The sequence below is a fragment of the Pseudorca crassidens genome, chromosome 11, assembly GCF_039906515.1.
Source record: "Pseudorca crassidens isolate mPseCra1 chromosome 11, mPseCra1.hap1, whole genome shotgun sequence".
Classification (NCBI taxonomy): Eukaryota; Metazoa; Chordata; class Mammalia; order Artiodactyla; family Delphinidae; genus Pseudorca; species Pseudorca crassidens.
The window spans coordinates 44,731,330-44,749,958 of NC_090306.1; the positions used below are offsets into that span (position 1 = coordinate 44,731,330).

Here is an 18,629-nt window from a genome sequence, read left to right on the forward strand (position 1 = left end):
TTATTAGAGCAGGAAACATCTTTAGAAGTTAACTAGGTAGGGAAACTGAGTAACAGAAAGGGCTGGTGACTTGCCCAAGGTTACCCAGTTCCTCAGTGGCAGTGAATTGTGAGTTGGGAATAAAGGTGTCCTGTGTAGCCCAGCTTCTTTTGGTGTATGCACCGTTCTAGAGGCCTCTGCTGACACGGCAGCCTATAAATTGCAAGACTGGTCTTAGCCAGTTTCTCCTGCTGTAATGTTAACTCTCCCGGTACCTCTTGTCTGGTCCTCAGCGATCGCTATGAAAAGCTACTTGTCACCCTCTTAGCCTTCTCCTTTCAGTTCCTTCTTCACTCTATCACAGGCCACTCTAACAGACTGAGCCCTGGCCAGGATAGGACAGAATTATCAGCTTCCCAGTTCTCTGTGGTTTATAGAACCCCGGATCTGTTGCTTATTTTTGTCCAGCCTTGAAGTGCTGACTCATACTTAGTTTGAGACCACATATTATTTTCCCCTCAACCCTTTCCTTTCTTTGTTCCTTATCTTCTTTTCTCCTTTTTTCTATTCTTCCCTCTCTGTCTCCTTTCTAATTTGTCACTTACGTTGTCTGCTGGCATCTGACCTACCACCTAATCCTGTATTCCTATCTTTAGTGTATCCTTGTAGTTGCCATGACTCAGAACCTTGGGGTGAACACTGTTCTAGGCACTGAAGGGAGAAACAAAAGAAGGACAAGCCTACAGTCTACTTGGGAGAGTCAGGGCACATTTCTTCAGTCAGGAACATTTTAAAGCCCTCTGTGCCTTTGACTATAGCAAATATGTTTGGGAGGAGGGACAGATGGGCAGATTAATGGATGAGTAGGTCCTAACATAATCCAAAAAGGACAATGTAAGACCACTCTCACTTGGCTTAGTTTGTGAACTGATAGAGATGGCAGCAAATGGAAGAACGAGCCCAGAAATGTGGTGAAATCCAACTCAGGCCCTGTAACTGCATTTCCACTAGAGGGCTTAATTACAAATAAAAAGACACAGGGGGCTTCCCTGATGGCGCAGTGGTTGGGAGTCCGCCTGCTGATGCAGGGGACATGGGTTCGTGCCCCGGTCCGGGAGGATCCCACATGCCGTGGGGCGGCTGGGCCCGTGAGCCATGGCTGCTGAGCCCGTGCATCCGGAGCCTGTGCTCCGCAACGGGAGAGGCCACAACAGTGAGAGGCCCGCGTACTGCAAAAAAAAAAAAAAGACACAGGGTAATATATATATTCAATTTTATTTGCATTTCTGCATCTGGCTCAGTAGTCTGTTAGAATGGTTTTTCCTGGATGGCCTCAAGTCCTGCTGTGGATCTAAGAATCATCTTGGGAAGGCCGTTGGACCCAAGAAAATGTTCAGTTGTTGGCAGTGACCTGAACGAAAAACCGGTTATATCCAGTCAGTAACTTCTGCCCACCTCCTTTCTTTTCCCTTCAGGGCTCCCAGTTGAGCATGGCCCTGTACTGGGTTTATGGGGGGGGGGGGTGGTCAGGAAGTAGTTCTCAGCTGTGTCAGGGCAATTCAGTGTTATAGGCACGTACTCAAGACTTAGTGTCAAGGGCAGACCTTGAATCGGTTGTGAGTCAAGGTTCATACCACAAGACTCCAGAATGTGTTTGAAGACTGGAGGGTATAGGTGTGAGGCTCTACCACCAGGTCAGTGTAGGTATAGTCTCACCTAACCCTCAAGCATTGTTTAAGGTGGTAAAACCTCTTGGCAAAGGGTAGAGCAAATTCCCATGATGCCCTTAGAAAGAACTGGTGGAGGAGAAGGTTAGTGCCTCTTCCCTCGCCCAGGAGAGGGAAGCCATTTTCCCCTTGGCTTTGACTTTGGACAGCACTGATATGTACCTGGTTCAGATCTGCTGTTGCCACCACCCACCTTACCCTAAGCAGTAAACAGTACAGTGAAGCATTCTTAGTGGGTATGTGAAGTGGAACTCAGGACGGCAACGTTATCGAGCGAAAGTACTCTACGGAGGAAGGGAAAGGAGTAAACATTTGAATGCGGTGAGGAAGAGGATGGCTTCCCCTGCTTAACTTTTGCTCCCCAACCCAGCCAGTGCTTGGGTCTCCAGGTAACCCTATTTCAAACCATCATTTGAGAGGACTCACGTTATTTATCCAAGAGATGTAAGCAGAGACCCGAGTGAAGACTGTGGGCTTCCTGGAGACATTACAGCCCAGGCTGGACACGAAGCTGGTCACACCGTGGACAGTGTACTGGCCATTCACCAAGCAATGAAGGGGACCCCCAGAATCACCCTGTGGAGAGGAGAAGCAGTGTCCTAAAACGCCACATCTTTTGATCTTTGGGCCTTTGTTTCTGCTTACACCCACCCACCCCCATCTCTTTGTACAATCCTGTACTGTTTAAAAGCTCCAATTAAGATCCCCACTTCCTTCATATCCCCTCAATCAAGATGAACCTCCTCTTCCTTTCTAAACGACCATAGCACTTCTTCCTTTCTTTTGTAGCACTCATGTCATGTTCTGCCTTGTGTTTTGGTTTCATAATTTGTTTCTATCTCCCACGCTTATCTGTGAGCTTCTTGAGACAGGAACTGCATCTTACTGATATTTTCCTCTCCACGATGCTAGCATAGAACTTTGAACATCTTAGGCTCAATAGCTGTTACTGACTTAAATTGAACCTGGGGTGAGGGGAATAAGTTGTTCTAATGATTTATTTATCCCCAGCATTCAGACCAACGGGTCTAATTAGACTTAGCCTTTAGACACAGGGTAGGTAGTCAAACCATGTTAAACTAAACCGGCGTAAAGAGAAGAGAAAGTGATGTATTGGGTAGTGGTTACGTGCTCGGGCTTAGAATCAGACAAACCGGAGTTTACAGACTGTGACCTTGACACTCGTTTCCTTACTCAGTTCCCAGAATGTCAGTTCTGTGATTCCAGACATAAAATTGGAAGATATTTCTTTGGAGAATCTGATCAGCATAAGAAGGAAGATCTAAAGATACTAACATTGTAAGTCCCCCAATGAAATGGCCTAGCCAGATCCCCTGACAAAGCAGTTCACTATAGATGAACACCACCTAAGGCTCAGAGCTACCTATCAGCTCTTCACTGTCCGACTCTGAAATAAGAGCATATGGTCAAGGATGACCAAACATCTGAAGAAAGCCTCAATTATAAAGATCAAGGGGCTTCCCTGGTGGCGCAGTGGTTAAGGATCGCCTGCCAATGCAGGGGACACATGTTCGAGCCCTGGTCCAGAAAGATCCCACATGCTGCAGAGCAACTAAGCCCGTGTGCCACAACTACTCAGCATGCGCTCTAGAGCCCCGTGAGCCACAACTACTGAAGCCCGCACGCCTAGAGCCCGTGCTCCGCAGGAAGAAAAGCCACTGCAATGAGAAGCCCGCGCACCGCAACAAAGAGTAGCCCCCGCTCACCGCAACTAGAGAAAGCCCGTGTGCAGCAACAAAGACCCAATGCAGGCAAAAATAAAATAAATTTAAAAATAAATAAATTTAAAAAATTAAAACCTCCTTATTAAAATAAATAAATAAAGATCAAAACAAAGAAATAAAAAATGAAGGCAACCAAGATTATGCAGGGAGAAGAATATAAACAACAAAACTATGATTAATATTGCATCCATGATACAAGAACAGCAAGCTATTAGAGCATTCAGAAAACAAAAAGAGCCTTTGGAAATTATGATAGTAGAAATGAAAGACTGGGTTAGGAGATAAAGCGGACAAAATATATAGAGAGAAAATATGAAAATAAGAGGACCAATTTAGGAGGTAGATGTGTGAATAATGGAAATTCTAGAAAGAGAAAATAAAAATGGAGGGGAGGAAATGATCAATAAATAAACATTTTCAGAAGCAAAGATCTGGAGTTTCCAGAATGAAGAAACCCACTAAGTGTCCCTCAAAATGAATGCAGATAGACCCATACCAAGATACAGAACAAGAGAAGATAAAATAGGTCACTTATAAATTAGTGGAGAGTTTGGGGCTGAACTGGTGATAAATTGAGTATACATTATGCAAATTTAAAAAGACAATTATTAACCCCAGGGAAAACAAAATTATGCAGGGAATAGCATTTTACATAATCTTAATAAATACTAAAGGTTAATTTAACCAAAATTATTTGGGGAGGTTGTGGGTGCAGATAGAAAAGTTCATGCTGGGGGCAAGTATATATGTGTAAAAGGAAGAGAGGTTGCACACCTTGCATAATGCCTGAGCTGAAAAATTAAGTGGCAATATAAGTATATGCTTTTAGAGAGGTGGAAGGAGACACTGAAAGAAATCAGCTGAAGAGTTGACAGTGGTCCCCTCTAGGGAGGGAGAGCTTGAGGTGGTAGAAAGAACACTATGACTGTTCTTTCCCACTATTAGGCCTCATAGTTTTACTGGCCACCTTAAGCAGTTTAATACACATAGCTTCAATAAAAATTAAAACTTAAAAAAAGAAGAACTAGGGAAAGAGACCAAAAGTTCAAATTGCGGATAACTCTTTTAAAAAGGAAATAGCTGTACCCCATCCCAACTATGTTTAGGAAAAGAAGATGCTTCCTTTAGACTATTGTACTCAACACAAAACAAAACAGTTTAAATATCTTCCACTCAAATTCTAATAGGGGTTTGATAGTATTTCTAAGCTAGAGGAATGGAAGGTAATTGAATTGTATATCATATGATTTTCTTATGCTAATTGACCTGAAAAGAAACAAAGACTGTAGCGATGGGGGTGTGGCTGAGGATATCGGGGCAGAAGGAAGAGCTGGGAAAGAGCTCGGTGGGAGACGGTGGATTGAGGTGAGAGGGGCTTAGTGAATCCACTCTGAGGAAAAGGGCTGGGACCCAGAAATCTGAAAGCCCAGAAAACAAAGACACAATATTTGGGAAATTCCAGTGGGAAGAGACCTGGTGACACAATCGCTTCAGAGAATTGCCTATCTGGAGTGGCAGCAAGAAGAAAAGTACTCTTGTTTTTCAGAGTTCAAGGCCTTGAGAGAGAGCAAAGTGAATTAAACTCAGAAAGGTTAAACCTTAAGAGGTTGTAGGTGAAGGTGGCTGGTGAGGACCTGTAAGAGCTTGACTTATGTGTTCATCTTTTTTTTTTTTTTTTTTGCCCCAAGTTGCAGGTAGGGTTCCCAGGATATAGGACTTCTAAGTTTTGACACTGGTGTGGACAAAAAATGTTGCCTGCCATGTCAGTAAACAAAGAATTTTGCCTTCCATTCTGGGAAACAAGGAATGTTGCCTGTCATCAAGCCACCAGCCACTGCAGCCACCTTCCATATCCTGAGGGGATTTCAGGATGGAGAAAAATGATACTGGCCCTAGATAGTTGCGATGCATATCAAAGGAATGATTTCTGTAAGCCCAGAGTCTTGCATCTTCCCATACACAGAAAAACACTAAAATCATTCACTTGAAATGTCTGTTTCTTGTTATTAGCAGTAATCTTTGATGGTTGTCTCCATGTTTTTTTTTCAGCAAAAACTCTAATATACCCTGGCTCCTTCCCTTACCTCTTTGGAACAGTTGCTCAGAGCTGTCTGAGAGGCTGTCTCCCCGGCTATAGTCCTTAGTAAGATCACTGAATAAAACATAACTCTCAACTTTTAGGCTGTGTGGTTTTGTTTTGTTTTCATTTGACACTGGGGAAGTCCTGGGAAAATTGGGATGAGTTGCTCACCTTACTTCCGTAGTTCTAAATGCTTACAAAAAAAAAACCCTTTAGGGACTTCCCTGGCGGTCCAGTGGTTGGGACTTAGCCTTCCAGTGCGGGGGCAGGGGTGTGGGTTCGATCCCTGGTTGGGGAGCCAGGACCTCACATGCCCTGCGGCCAAAGGGCCAAAACATAAAACAAAAGCAATATTGTAGCAAACTCAGTGACGACTTTAAAAATGGTCCACATCAAAAAAAAAAAAAAAATCTTTAAAACAAACACATAAAAAATCCTTTAATCTTTGATTCTACTATTTCAGCCAGCCTACCAGCCTCCTTCTCCACCTAGCTTGGAGCTTGCATTTGATCTGCGATCTTGTCTTTATGTCCCAATAATGCATGAAAACCCAGCCCTGGATTAATCCATTCCCTACAACTAGATCTTTGAATGGAGTGAATCATATATCCATTATGATTATTGCATGGTCTCCAACCTCAGCCTATACAGTAACATCATGGGCCAGTCTTTCTAAACCCATTCATCTTAATCAGTCCAGACACAAACAACCCTTGTCCCTTCATTTTCAGCATTTAATCTGACTCCTAGTTCATGAGTAAATAGAAGCAAGATTGCAGAACACCTGTCAACTTCCAGCTACCCAGCCTGCACTCTCTTTCATGTCCATGCACATTTTTGTATCCCTCTTCGGTTCAAGGCCAGCTCCACCTGTGCTCTTGGTTCATCTCTTCCTTCTCCTCCGGGATCTTGCGTCATCCATTTTTTCCCTCTCTCCAGCTCTACAGGATCCTTTCCTCTCTGCCCAGAAACACACTTAATTTTCTTCCCTCTTAAAAGATCCACCCCCTCCATGACTGTCATCCTCCTTAAAGCTACCAGACTTGTAAAATTCCTCACTTTCATCCAAGATTCTTGAAAGAGTATTCTACGTTCTTTGCTATGTTTCTTTCTTTCTTTCTTTTAAATTGGAGTATAATTGCTTTACAATGATGAGTTAGTTTCTGCTGTACAACGAAGTGAATCAGCTATATGTATACATACATCCCTCCCTCTTGGACCTCCCCCCCCATCCCACCCATCTAGGTCATCACAGAGCACTGGGTTGAGCTCCCTGTGCCATATAGCACGTTCCCACTAGCTATCTATTTTACACATGGTAGTGCATTTATGTCAAACCTAATCTACCAATTCATCTCCCCCGCTCCTTCCCTGCCCCATGTCCACACGTCTGTGTCTCTATTCCTCCTCTGCAAATAGGTTCACCTGTACCATTTTTCTAGATTCCACATATATGTGTTAATATACGATATTTGTTTTTCTCTTTCTGACTTACTTCACCCTGTATGACAGACTCTAGGTCCATCCACATCTCTACAAATGACCCAGTGTTGCCTCTTCATTCCTTACCCTTCAATCAAGCTTCTGCCCTCACCACTCCACCGAAACTGTTCTAGCTGTAGTTACCAGTGACCCATCAACTGTGGAAGTAGCCACTTTCAGTTATCCGCCGCCGCTCCTGGCTGCAACGCATACTATGGGATGATCTATCAGTATTTCCTGAGATTTTGTGAAACCTTTATTTACTATGCTTTTCTCTTATCTCTTTTTTAGATCCTTACGGGTCCTTTGCCCTCCAACTATCTCTGAAGCACTCAAATATTTATGTTATCACAGTTCTTCCCCCCAGCTCACTGTTTTTTTTTTTTCCTCATTCCACCACTTTTCCCTGGGGGAGGTGGGGATGGGGGGTGGGGGACTTTGAGGGATCTCATTTCCTGTTAAGCTTATCTCTAGCCTAGCTTTCTCCTTCAGGCTCCACTCTCTTTATATATAGTTTCTTACCAGTTAACTATAACTGAATGTCCCACTGGGATCTCAGACTCACCTTGTCAGACTCAACCTGCCCTCCAAAATCCTATAAATATTGTCTCATAGAGGCAACAAACACCTCCCCCAGATCACTTAAATCAGATGCCTGGAAGTCATTCTTGATCCTCCTTCCTCCTCTCCACTGCCCTAATTCGGGCCCTCAGATTTCTTGCCTAGATAATTGCAAGAGTCTCCTAAGCAGTCTCCCTGCTAATCTTGCTCTCTTCAAAAACATGCTTAGGGCTTCCCTGGTGGCGCAGTGGTTGGGGGTCCGCCTGCCGATGCAGGGGACACGGGTTCGTGCCCCGGTCCGGGAAGATCCCACATGCCGCGGAGCGGCTGGGCCCGTGAGCCATGGCCGCCAAACCTGCGCATCCGGAGCCTGTGCTCCGCAATGGGAGAGGCCACAACAGTGAGAGGCCCGCGTACCGCAAAAAAAAAAAAAAAACATGCTTACCTTGTCATCAGAGAGTGCTTCTAAAAGGCAAATCTGATCATGCTGTTCTCCGGTTTAGAACTCTTCAGTGGTTTCCCAGTGCCTAAGATAAAGGTTCATGTCCCCAGGCATGACATTTGAAGGCCTAAGTCGTGTGGCTCCTACCTGTCTCCAGTGTCATCTCTTGACATTCCCTAGTATGGTAATAGTTTATGTTCTAGCCCAGAGGTCAGCAAACTTTTTCTGTAAAGAGCCAAAGAGTAAATATCTCAGGCTTTGCAGGCCAGTCTCTCTTGCAACTGTTCAACTCCGTGAAAGCAGCCGTAAACAATACGTAATGAAGAAGTAAGGCCGTATTCCAATAAAAGTTTTTTTTAACGAACACTGAAATTTTATAGTTTTCATGTGCCATGACATATTATTCCTTTCTTAATTTGTTCCCAACCATTAAAAAATGTGAAAAACATTCTTAGCTCATGGACCACGTAAACACAGGCAGCAAGCTGGGCTTGGAGGCTGTGGGCCCTGACCTCTGCTCTAACGGTAAGGAATGCCCTATAATTCTCTATGTGTTCCAGGTTCTTGGGCCATGCCTTTCTTCATGTTCCCTCTCTCTGAATATCTTTTCCTCTTTTTTTGCCTGGCTTTCTCCTATTTAAGCTTTATGACTCAGTACAGCCTCTAGTTTCTCAGGAAGGCAAGTCTTTTCCGACACCAACAGGCAGAGATAAGTACCTATCTTTTGAACTCCCATATCACCCTATGCATATTTTTGTTATAACACTTAACCACATTGTATTACAATGTTCTGTTCTATGTCTGCTCTTCCCATTCTTCCACTAGACACTGTGTTTATATTTATCTTTGTATCTTTCGTATCTTTCATACAAAGATGAATCAAACACAGTGCCTAGTATTTAGCAGATGATCAAGAATATTTGTTGAACTGCATTAAGAAATCTGCAAACTTATGGTCACCAGAGGATAAGGGTGGGGGAGGGATAAATTGGGAGATTGGGATTGACATATACACACTACTATATATAAAATAGATAACTAGGGCTTCCCTGGTGGCGCAGTGGTTGAGAGTCCGCCTGCCGATGCAGGGGATGCGGGTTCGTGCCCCGGTCTGGGAAGATCCCACATGCCGCGGAGCGGCTGGGCCCGTGAGCCATGGCCGCTGAGCCTGCGTGTCCGGAGCCTGTGCTCCGCAGTGAGAGGTCCGCGTACAGCAAAAAAAAAAAAAAAAAAAAAAAAAAAATATATATATATATATATATAGATAGATAACTAATAAGAACTTGCTGTATAGCACAGGGAACTCTACTCAGTACCCTGTAATGGCTTATATGGGAAAAGAAGCTAAAAAAAAAAAAAAGAGTGGATAAATGTATATGTATAACTGATTCACTTTGCTGTACACCTGAAACTAACACATTGTAAATCAACTATACACCAATAAAAATTAAAAAAAAAAAAGAAATCTGTAAGATGGTGCATTGGTGATTGATCTTGTCTAAATAGAAGATGATTTATATATATACTATTATAAAACTATTTTGTGCACTTTCCCCTACCATATTCACCTGTATACATTCTGCTAACAATAATATTGGGTCAAAAGGGTGGTGGTGGAGGAGCTATAAGAAAAATTGGGGTTGATGGGAGGGGAGCTAACTTATACACAGTTACAACCACCACTCCAGGCCTAGCCCCATGGCAGCCATTAAAAATCTAGGGCACAGGGGCTTCCCTGGTGGCGCAGTGGTTAACAATCTGCCTGCCAATGCAGGGGACACAGGTTCGAGCCCTGGTCCGGGAAGATCCCACATGCCGCAGAGTAACTAAGCCCGTGAGCCACAACTACTGAGCCTGCGCTCTAGAGCCCGTGAGCCACAACTACTGAAGCTCGCGCGCCTAGAGCCTGTGTTCCGCAACAAGAGAAGCCACTGCACTACAAGAAGAGTAGCCTCCACTCGCTGCAACTAGAGAAAGGCCACACATAGCAACAAGACCCAACGCAGCCAAAAAAAAAAAAAAAAATTTATTAAAAAAAAAAACCTAGGGCACAAATAACTTCTAAAGAACACTCACATATACCAACACACAAATGTTGGGCCACATACAAACTTTTGAGGTGGGGGAGGGCAACAGGCAAGATGAATTTTAAGGTTCCTTTAAACTTGGAGATTCTGTGAATATAGACCTAGTAGCACAGAATCATTCTCCTTCAGATGCTAGAATATAAAGGTTAGTCTGTACATAGGGGTGGGAGTAGGTGTGAAATAGGTGAGTAAAAGGTGGGGGATGGGAAACAGAGAGGGGAGGGACCTGGGGTGAGACTTCTGACACTTCCCGCCTGTGTTCACCTGGCATCCAGAGTGAACTCCGTCTCCTCCAGCGCACACCATGGTATTCTTCACGGTGGAGCCCCAGTAAGAGGAGCTGGAGCAGGTGGCGTAGTCCACGGTGGGCAGGTAAGCCTGCTGCAGGGTCTGGGCCAGCTGCCCATTGGCTGAACAGGACACACAGCATTGGAGGTCAGCCCCAGCTGCTATCCAGGGAAAAAAAACCTTCCACACCCGGCTAAACCTTGCCAAGTTCTGATGAAAGCTGAGGTCAGGGCAAGTTCCTTGTCTCTGCCCATTGCATGTCATAGATCCTCCTTTTGTCTCTCTTTATATAAAAGCTACAGGCATCTTCCTTTAAGGAGTCATCCTTGACTACTGTTCCCAGGTTCCAGACCACTAATCCTATGCCTGCTTTTTTTTTTTTTAATCTCATGAATACCTTAATTATGTAACTAGAATGGTCTTATTTGTTAATAACTTATCTGTCCTGCTTCCTCCTTACACTGTAAACCCTGTGAAGCAGAACTGGGACTATGCACCCTTGTTTCCATTTCTTAAGAGCTTTCCTTTATCTGCAATTTTTTTTTTTTTTTTTTTGCGTACGCGGGCCTCTCACTGTTGTGGCCTCTCCCATTACGGAGCACAGGCTCTGGACGCGCAGGCTCATTGGCCATGGCTCACGGGCCCAGCCGCTCTGTGGCATGTGGGATCTTCCCAGACCAGGGCACGAACCCGTGTACCCTGCATCGGCAGGCGGATTCTCACCCACTGCGCCACCAGGAAAGCCCTATCTGCATTTTTTGACTTTTCAAAGGCTTTGCACATGAATTATTCTTTGGATACTTACAACAATCCTTTCATGTTATACATAGATCAGGAAACTGAACTACAATGACATTGAGTGAACTGGGAGCAGAGCTGGATTACAAGCATGTGTCTCTCTCAGCCCCAGGTTTCTCCAGTAAGACTGGCTGCTCCCAGCAAGGCCTTGCCTCCCCTCCAGAGCTCAGATCCTGTCTGATGGCTGACAGCCTTCTGTGCCAGGCCTGCTGTCTCTACCCTTGTTAACTATCTCTGCTCATAGCCTCTCCCACCTTTCCATGTCATCTAATGACTTTTCCTTCCAGAAATCTTCCCATGATTGACCGGAAGAAGCTGACGCCTCCTCTGCCTCGACTCCTCTGGACCTGCAGCCACCCCTGGCTCATTCACTCCAGCCCACAGCCTATAGACTGTCTATGAAGGCAGCGCGATGGTGTCGTGACCACCAAGGCGGAAGCCAGGATACCTGCCTTCTGGCCCCAGCTAACTAGTTACTAACTAGTCATGTGATTTTTTTTTTTTAATATTTATTTATTGTGCTTCCCTGGTGGCGCAGTGGCTGAGAGTCTGCCTGCCGATGCAGGGGACACGGGTTCGTGCCCCGGTCCGGGAAGATCCCACATGCCGCAGAGCGGCTGGGCCCGTGAGCCATGGCCGCTGAGCCTGCGCGTCCGGAGCCTGTGCTCCGCAACGGGAGAGGCCACAACAGTGAGAGGCCCGCGTACCAGAAAAAAAAAAAAAATTATTTATTTGGCTGTGCTGGGTCTCACTTGCAGCACATGGGATCTTTGTTGTCGTGTGAGAGATCTTTGCGGCATGAGGCATCTTTTAGTTGCAGCATACAGGCTCTTAGTTGTGCCGTGCCCGATCTATGTTCCCTGACCAGGGATCGAACCTGGCCCCCTGCAATGGGAGCGCAGAGTCTTAACTGCTGAACCACCAGGGAATTCCCTGGTCACGTGATCTTGAACAAGGTCTTTAATTTCTTTGGGCCTCAGTTTCCTTATGTGTAAAATGAGAGGCTGGTAACAAAATACTCTCTGAGGTAAGGTGTCTATCTTTTTTTTTTTTTTTTTTTTTTTTTGGTTATAAGAATCTGAGAATTTCTGACTTGACTATTCCATGGCCTGTTCTTAGCTTGATTTCATGAACCAGTTATTTTATCTCTGGTTCCTGGTCTTTGGCTCTGAACACCTAGGACCACAGAAAAAGTGTCCCAGAAGCTCAGCTACCTAATCAAGATCCATGTGGTGGATGGTGCCAATGTAGGCGACTTACTCATGGTCCTGCCCCAACCTGTGATGTAGCAGGGGCTGTTGTTAGCCAGGATGGTTCCCTCCTTTGGCAGAACACCCAGCTGGACATAGCTGTTGAGGGTAACGTTCTGGGCCAGGCGCAGCAGGGCGATGTCATAGCTGCGGGAGGAAAGGAGACGGCTCGCTTGCAGGACCAGGCCTTCCTTTAAGTCAGCACAGGGACAAGCCCTCCCTAAGCCTTGTGTGCCCACGGAATTGGAAACCAATGACTTCGAAGAAGGAGGGAACTGACTCGCCAAGACTCAAATTCGAGGAACTACGCATTTGGATTTAGGATATTCTACGTTTAACAGCGGCCCCTTCTGGTGACGTCTCAGCATTGTCGCCTAGCTCTGGTCTGCAACCCAGGGGGGAGTGGAGCTCGCTTCTTTCGTTGTGAATGGGGACTCGGAAAGGAGCAGAGTGCTTTGATCTTCGTAGCAGAGAAGAGTTCTCAGAGGAGAAAGATGTCAAATGCTCTGCAGAAATATCCGAATTACTTGAACCCACGCTATAGAATTGGCTACCATCTTAACTAGTTCCTTTCCAAAAGTTTACAGCTCAGTCTTGCAGGACTTTTCTCATTGTGAGATTCATTTTAAGAAATCTACTTTTGCTGATGGAGTCTATTCCATAAAATGAATAATAACTAACAATAAAAACAGGAACATTAAACTCTGCAGAGGAGATTCAGGGGATCCAATCATGCAAACCAGCGTAGATCAAACAAATCCCCAAAGATCTTCAAACATTCTCAAGTCCTCCAACATCTTAATTCTCAGAGTCCTCCTGGATGAATGTGAAGGAAGCCAAGACCCCATGGCTGGCCAGTCAGCCCTCCACCTCCCAGCCCCAGGCTAGCCCCGCCTTGCCCCTACCCTGCAGCCACATTATTGCTGTTCCAGTGGGGATGCACCTCGATCCTCTGCACTCTCACGAACTGCTCGGTGCCATCGTTCTGGCTCAGGTTGTGGTCTCCAACCACCACACGGAAGCTCATTTGTCTGGAGGGAGAGAGGGGAGCCCTGAGTGATCCTTCTTTTTCCCCTCTTAGAGAAAAGTTGGGAAGCCATCTTACATCTCATCTTTAGGACAGGAATCCAGCTTATCTGGCCCAGGCAGTGGAAGGATGGAAGACCCTGGAAGGTGAGGAAGTAACCAACCCTCCCATCCCCAATTTGCTAACCTGTGGAAGTGACAAAAACTACCATCAACTTCATGTTCCCAATTTACTAAGCTAAACATCAGAGGCTGAATATCTCATAACTTGGGAGAGGTGTGCTTAGCATAAATGAAATAATGGCTCTCAGCCCATAGAGGGATTTCGAGGGACATATAAACTTCTAGACCAGTAGTTCTTTTGTTTTTAAAATTTTTTTGTCCACACCACATGGCATGCGGGATCTTAGTACCCCCCGACCAGGGATTGAACCCGTGCCCCCTGCATTGGAAGCATGGAGCCTTAACCACTGGAAGTCCTAGACCAGTAGTTCTTAAAGCACGGTCCCTGTACCAGCAGCATCAATATAACCTGGAAACTTGTTAGAAATGCAGATTATCAGGCCTCAACCTGGACCTTCCTATCAGAAACTCTACTGGGCTGGGCCCAGCAATCTGTGCCCTGCAGGTGATTCTGATCCACGCTCAAATTTAAGAACCACTGCTCACGATAAACATGAAAAAATGGTTACCAGTCAGGCGTTGACTAGGCACTTAAATATTTACCTACCTAATTCTCACAATAATTCTACAAAGTAGGTAGAGATAAGGGAGGGAGAGCTTGGAGAGCTAAGTAAGCCATCCAAGTTCACATAGCTAGAAGAAGCTGGGACAGGAGGTGAACCTGAGTTTGCCTGACATTATAGTTTGTACTTTCCATTATATCCTACTACCTCCCCGCAGGCCCCCCAACACCTCCTTAAAGTCTTGCCCTGAGCGGTCAAACATACATATTCCTCCAAAAGGACCAGCCTCTTCCCCTCCCAGGGGCTCAGAAAAGCTGGTCTTTGTTTTTCTCACTTGTCCACACAGTGAGCAGCTGTCATCACCCAGTTCCGTCTGATGAGGGTCCCTCCACAGATGTGAAACCAGGAACCTCCAGACTGGTACTGGAGGGAAATCTAGATGGGGAGAGAAGAAAAGAGGGATAGGTTGGTGATTCTTGAAAGGCATTGACCCCAGCCATGTGTTACCTCCTTAAACTCCTGCCATACCTCAGAACATTCTCCAACTTTCTGGGCTAGAGATGGCGAATTGTTTTCATTTGACCTTTTGCTGTTGAGGCTACCTGGAGTAGTGGTGAGAAGGGGCGTGTAGATGCCCCTGGGACCAGCAGAAAAGAGTGTTCCGTCATTTGGTGATGTTTGCTGTGTACATGGAAGGGGGAGTAAAGACATACACACACAATGCATTCAGCATCGTTACCCTATATTATTGCAAAGGGCCAGGAACCCAGGTCCTTCTACCTCCATTCCCTCTTGGGAAGGAAATGTAGCCATGGAATTGCTCCATCACCTAAGCCACAAACTTAGGTCCCCAGAACTCCCCTCCGAAGTTTTGAAGATACACCCTGTCCCCTCACCCCAGCAGATACTTAGAAACACCACCGGAGTATTCATTTTTATCAGTTCATTCCTCCTCCTTCATTGCCTCATATCACACAATAGCTCTACCCCTGAAAATTGGGGCACAAACTTCTGTAAATTGAATTTAATTCTAATCGCAGTGATTTCTCTCAAAGTATGGCTATTCACCAGTGAATTTGCCAGTTTTACACTTTTAGAATTGCTTAAATCACAGCCTAGCTGCCCTATTTTGAAAGTGGAAACTCTTTAAATAGCCAAACGAGCAACGTGCTCCATTTGGGGGCAGAGGTGTGTTTGCATGTGTGACACGAATTGCGTGGAGTGGGATGTGTGTGTGTGTGTGTGTGTGAAGGTGTGTAGAGTCTGAGGTGTGGGTCTGGCACACAGTCTTGCTAGTGTGGCACAAGAGGTATTGCTGGGAGTGTAAATGTGGTTTGTGTTTGGGTGTGTGCCTGGGAGAGTGAGTGTGGTTGGTGTTTAAATCCTTTCCTCCAAGCCTTTTGCACTTAGAAAAAAATTCCTAAGCCTCGTCCCATTCATCTTTTAAAGCTAGAATCCAGGCGGCTGGAGAGCTTCCTGTTGATAAGGATATACACAAACATACATAATATTGCATATCAGGACATGGGCAACTCTTATTTCATTGGCAGTCTGGGGCTGTGAAGGAACACCCACCTGAGAGGGCCAAGAATGCCTCCGGGCCTCAGTCCCTCCAACTACCCGGGCGTTGGTTTCTGGAAAGTCCTGGGCACTATGTCCTTTGTGGGGCAGAAGAAAAGTGAGTGATGACTAAGCATGGAGTCAGCTCAGGGTGGGAGGGCGGGTGGCAGTTGTGCTTTGTCTGCAAACTCACAGTTCCTCCCTAGCAAATGAGGGGCCCGGCTGTGAGTTCTCTGAGCCCCTTTTGAAAGCAGATAAGTCTAAGTGCCTTCTGCTTTTCTGCTTCCCCTACGTGTCCCCAGAACCTTGGCATGTTACAAGGACCCATCTCACACTGCCGTGCCAGGCCCCAGAGGTTCCTCATGGTCTCAGCCTTGCTTAGGGTCACCCATTGGCCTGAGGTGACTCCCCGCTCCCTACCCCCCACCCCTGACCCCCCCTCCCCCTCCCACACACAGTGCTTTGGCGGGATTCTCCAGGGGGCAGGGACAGCAGTGCACATGCCACCAGATGCCCGCTGAGGATGTCTTCCTGTCAGTGGGGTTGGTGGGGGAGCCCAGGGCTTTGGAAGAGGCTTCTCTCTGCTTCATGGCTCAGGGACCTTTCAAGCAGAGGCCCCCGACCTTTTCTATCATGGGCTCCAGGAGAATAAAGTTTTCGCTAGACTCACAGGCAGGGTCTCCTTCCCATCCTGGGATAGAGAGCAGACCTGGGCTTAAGGAAAGCTTTCCAACCCTCCTGCTCAATCTCCCTCCCTACAGAACTCCAGGCAGATGACCCACTTACCACGAAGGACCAGAGTGGTGAACACCAGCAAGCGCAGCATGCTGCCAGCAAGTAGACCACTGCCCCCTTGCCACGAGCCAAGCCCTCTTTAATCTCCGCTTATCAGCAGCTTTGCTGACCTTCCTGTCAACTGGCAGGGCCAGTTGGAAGGCAGGGAAAATCACAGGTGATAATGGAAACACAAATGAAAAGGTTTCTTTTTAAGTCAAAGAATTTGTCTATGAACAAAGACAGAACAAGGTCAGGGCTGAATCAATCATCTCTTTCAGCTGAAAAGCATCCAACTAAGTCTTTTTCAGCAATAAGATGGAACAGCACAGTGAGATCAGCTCGGTGCTTTGTGACCGCCTGGAGGGGTGGGATAGGGAGGGTGGGAGGGAGGGAGGGAGGGAGGGAGACGCAAGAGGGAGGAGATACGGGAACATATGTATATGTATAACTGATTCACTTTGTTATACAGCAGAAACTAACACACCATTGTAAAGCAATTATACTCCAATAAAGATGTAAAAATATATATATATAAAAAAGAAATTAGATGGAGAGCCAGGACTGGCATTTCCCTTGGGATGCTCCGCTTGCTGGTAGCCTGCCACCGTCTCACTGCCCTCGGGGGCACTGTCAGTGCAGAGACCTACCCTGTGCACCAGGGGCTGGAGGCATGGGGGGCTGGAGGAGAGAAGTGTGCAAGGAGAGCAAGAAGAAAGAAGAGACAGCAAAGAGGGAAACGGCACGTGCCCCCAGGACGCAGACAGTGGTGTAGATGCAAGGAGACAAAAGCAGAGTAGCTGCAGTGGAGAGAATTCTGATGGAAGAAACCGTGCACCACGGGTTGGGACTTGAACCCACGCGGCTGGGCCTCAAACCCGGCCAAAACCCACAGTCTGCCAACTGAGATCACACACCTGGTTTCAGGACTTAATGAAGCTCAGGTTCTCGATGTCTTGTTGCAGAAAGGATTCAGTGAGAGATAAAGTGATAGGTAAGAAGTGGATTTATTTAGAGAGAAACACACTCCACAGACAGAGCGTGGGCCTTCTCAGAAGGCGAGAAAGGCCCCAGAGTATGGGGTTGTCAGTTTTTATAGGAGTGGGTAATTTCATAGGCTAATGAGTAGGAGGAGTATTCCAACGATTTTAGGAAGGGGCGGGGATTTCCAGGAATTGGGCCACTGCCCACTTTTTGATCCTTATGGTTGGTCTTGGAACTGTCACGGCACCTGTGGGTGTGTCATTTAGCTTGACGTGTTACAATGAACGTATCCTGAGGCTTGTCTGCCGTCTTGGACCCATTTGGTTCTAATAAGTTTATGTCGTGTCCTCTGGGCTATGTCATTCTTTCAAAGGTTGTGCTCTGCCCCCTTCCCTCTTGCTTCACTAGGAAACAGGTTTGGGGAGACTCATCTGGAGAGCAGATAAAAGAGAGCTCCCAGAGAAGGAGAGTGTCGGTGAGAAGAGGAAGCCCTCAGGATAGGGAGCTAGTCTGCGTGCTATGAGGGTGGAGAGCAGGGCAGGAGTGTCCTGCAGGAGATGAGAGGCTCTGGCCATCGGAGTCGGGAGAGGGGGACGGAGGGAGGTGCCGTGGACCTTGCGGTGGGCAGAGAACTTTGGGTTGGGAGGTCCCAGAGCAAGGACTGTGGGTGGACTTAGGCTGAGAGAAGCCAGAAGCCCAGGGGGAGGCAGGCAGGAAAGTATGCCAGTTCACCTGGGGCTTTTGTTGCCTAGACACTCCAGAATTCAAGTTTCAAACCTGCAGGTGTGGGAGAGGCCTGGAAAAGGCTGAGGAAGGAGTTCTGTACAGACGGTCACCTTTTCAGGTCCTTGAGCTGGGGAGGGGGTGTGGGGGGTGATGGGTGGGAATTGCACTAAGGACTCCCTCTCCAGCCCCACCCCCAACATTCTAACCCAAAGGAGACCCCGGGGGAGGGGGGGTGGGGGAAGAGTTGAGCTGGCTGGGGAATCCGGGCCTCCTTTGTCATTCTCCACCCGCTCCCCCACCGCCACCCCCCGTGGCCTCCTCTGGAGAATAGGGAGACGGCTCTAGCCCCCAGGATCAGGAGTCCAAGGGGGGGCTCAAGGGCCTCTTAAAGGTTACCCCTCCACATCACAGACTCCAAAGTGAGCCCTTGAGCG

General features: G+C 46.7%; 1 protein-coding gene across 1 annotated transcript; it reads right to left on the minus strand.

Annotated features, from left to right (window-relative positions):
- Positions 1-1,263: 1,263 nt before the first annotated feature.
- Positions 1,264-16,707, minus strand: CELA1 (chymotrypsin like elastase 1). Its single transcript, XM_067698658.1, has 9 exons — positions 16,498-16,707; positions 15,727-15,809; positions 14,680-14,832; positions 14,486-14,586; positions 13,345-13,470; positions 12,450-12,586; positions 10,368-10,513; positions 2,133-2,282; positions 1,264-1,390 (listed from the first exon to the last, which is right to left on the minus strand). The coding sequence occupies exons 1-9, from the start codon at positions 16,535-16,537 to the stop codon at positions 1,373-1,375; spliced, it is 954 nt and encodes a 317-aa protein (XP_067554759.1). The 5' UTR covers positions 16,538-16,707; the 3' UTR covers positions 1,264-1,372.
- Between the last annotated feature and the right edge of the window lie 1,922 nt (positions 16,708-18,629).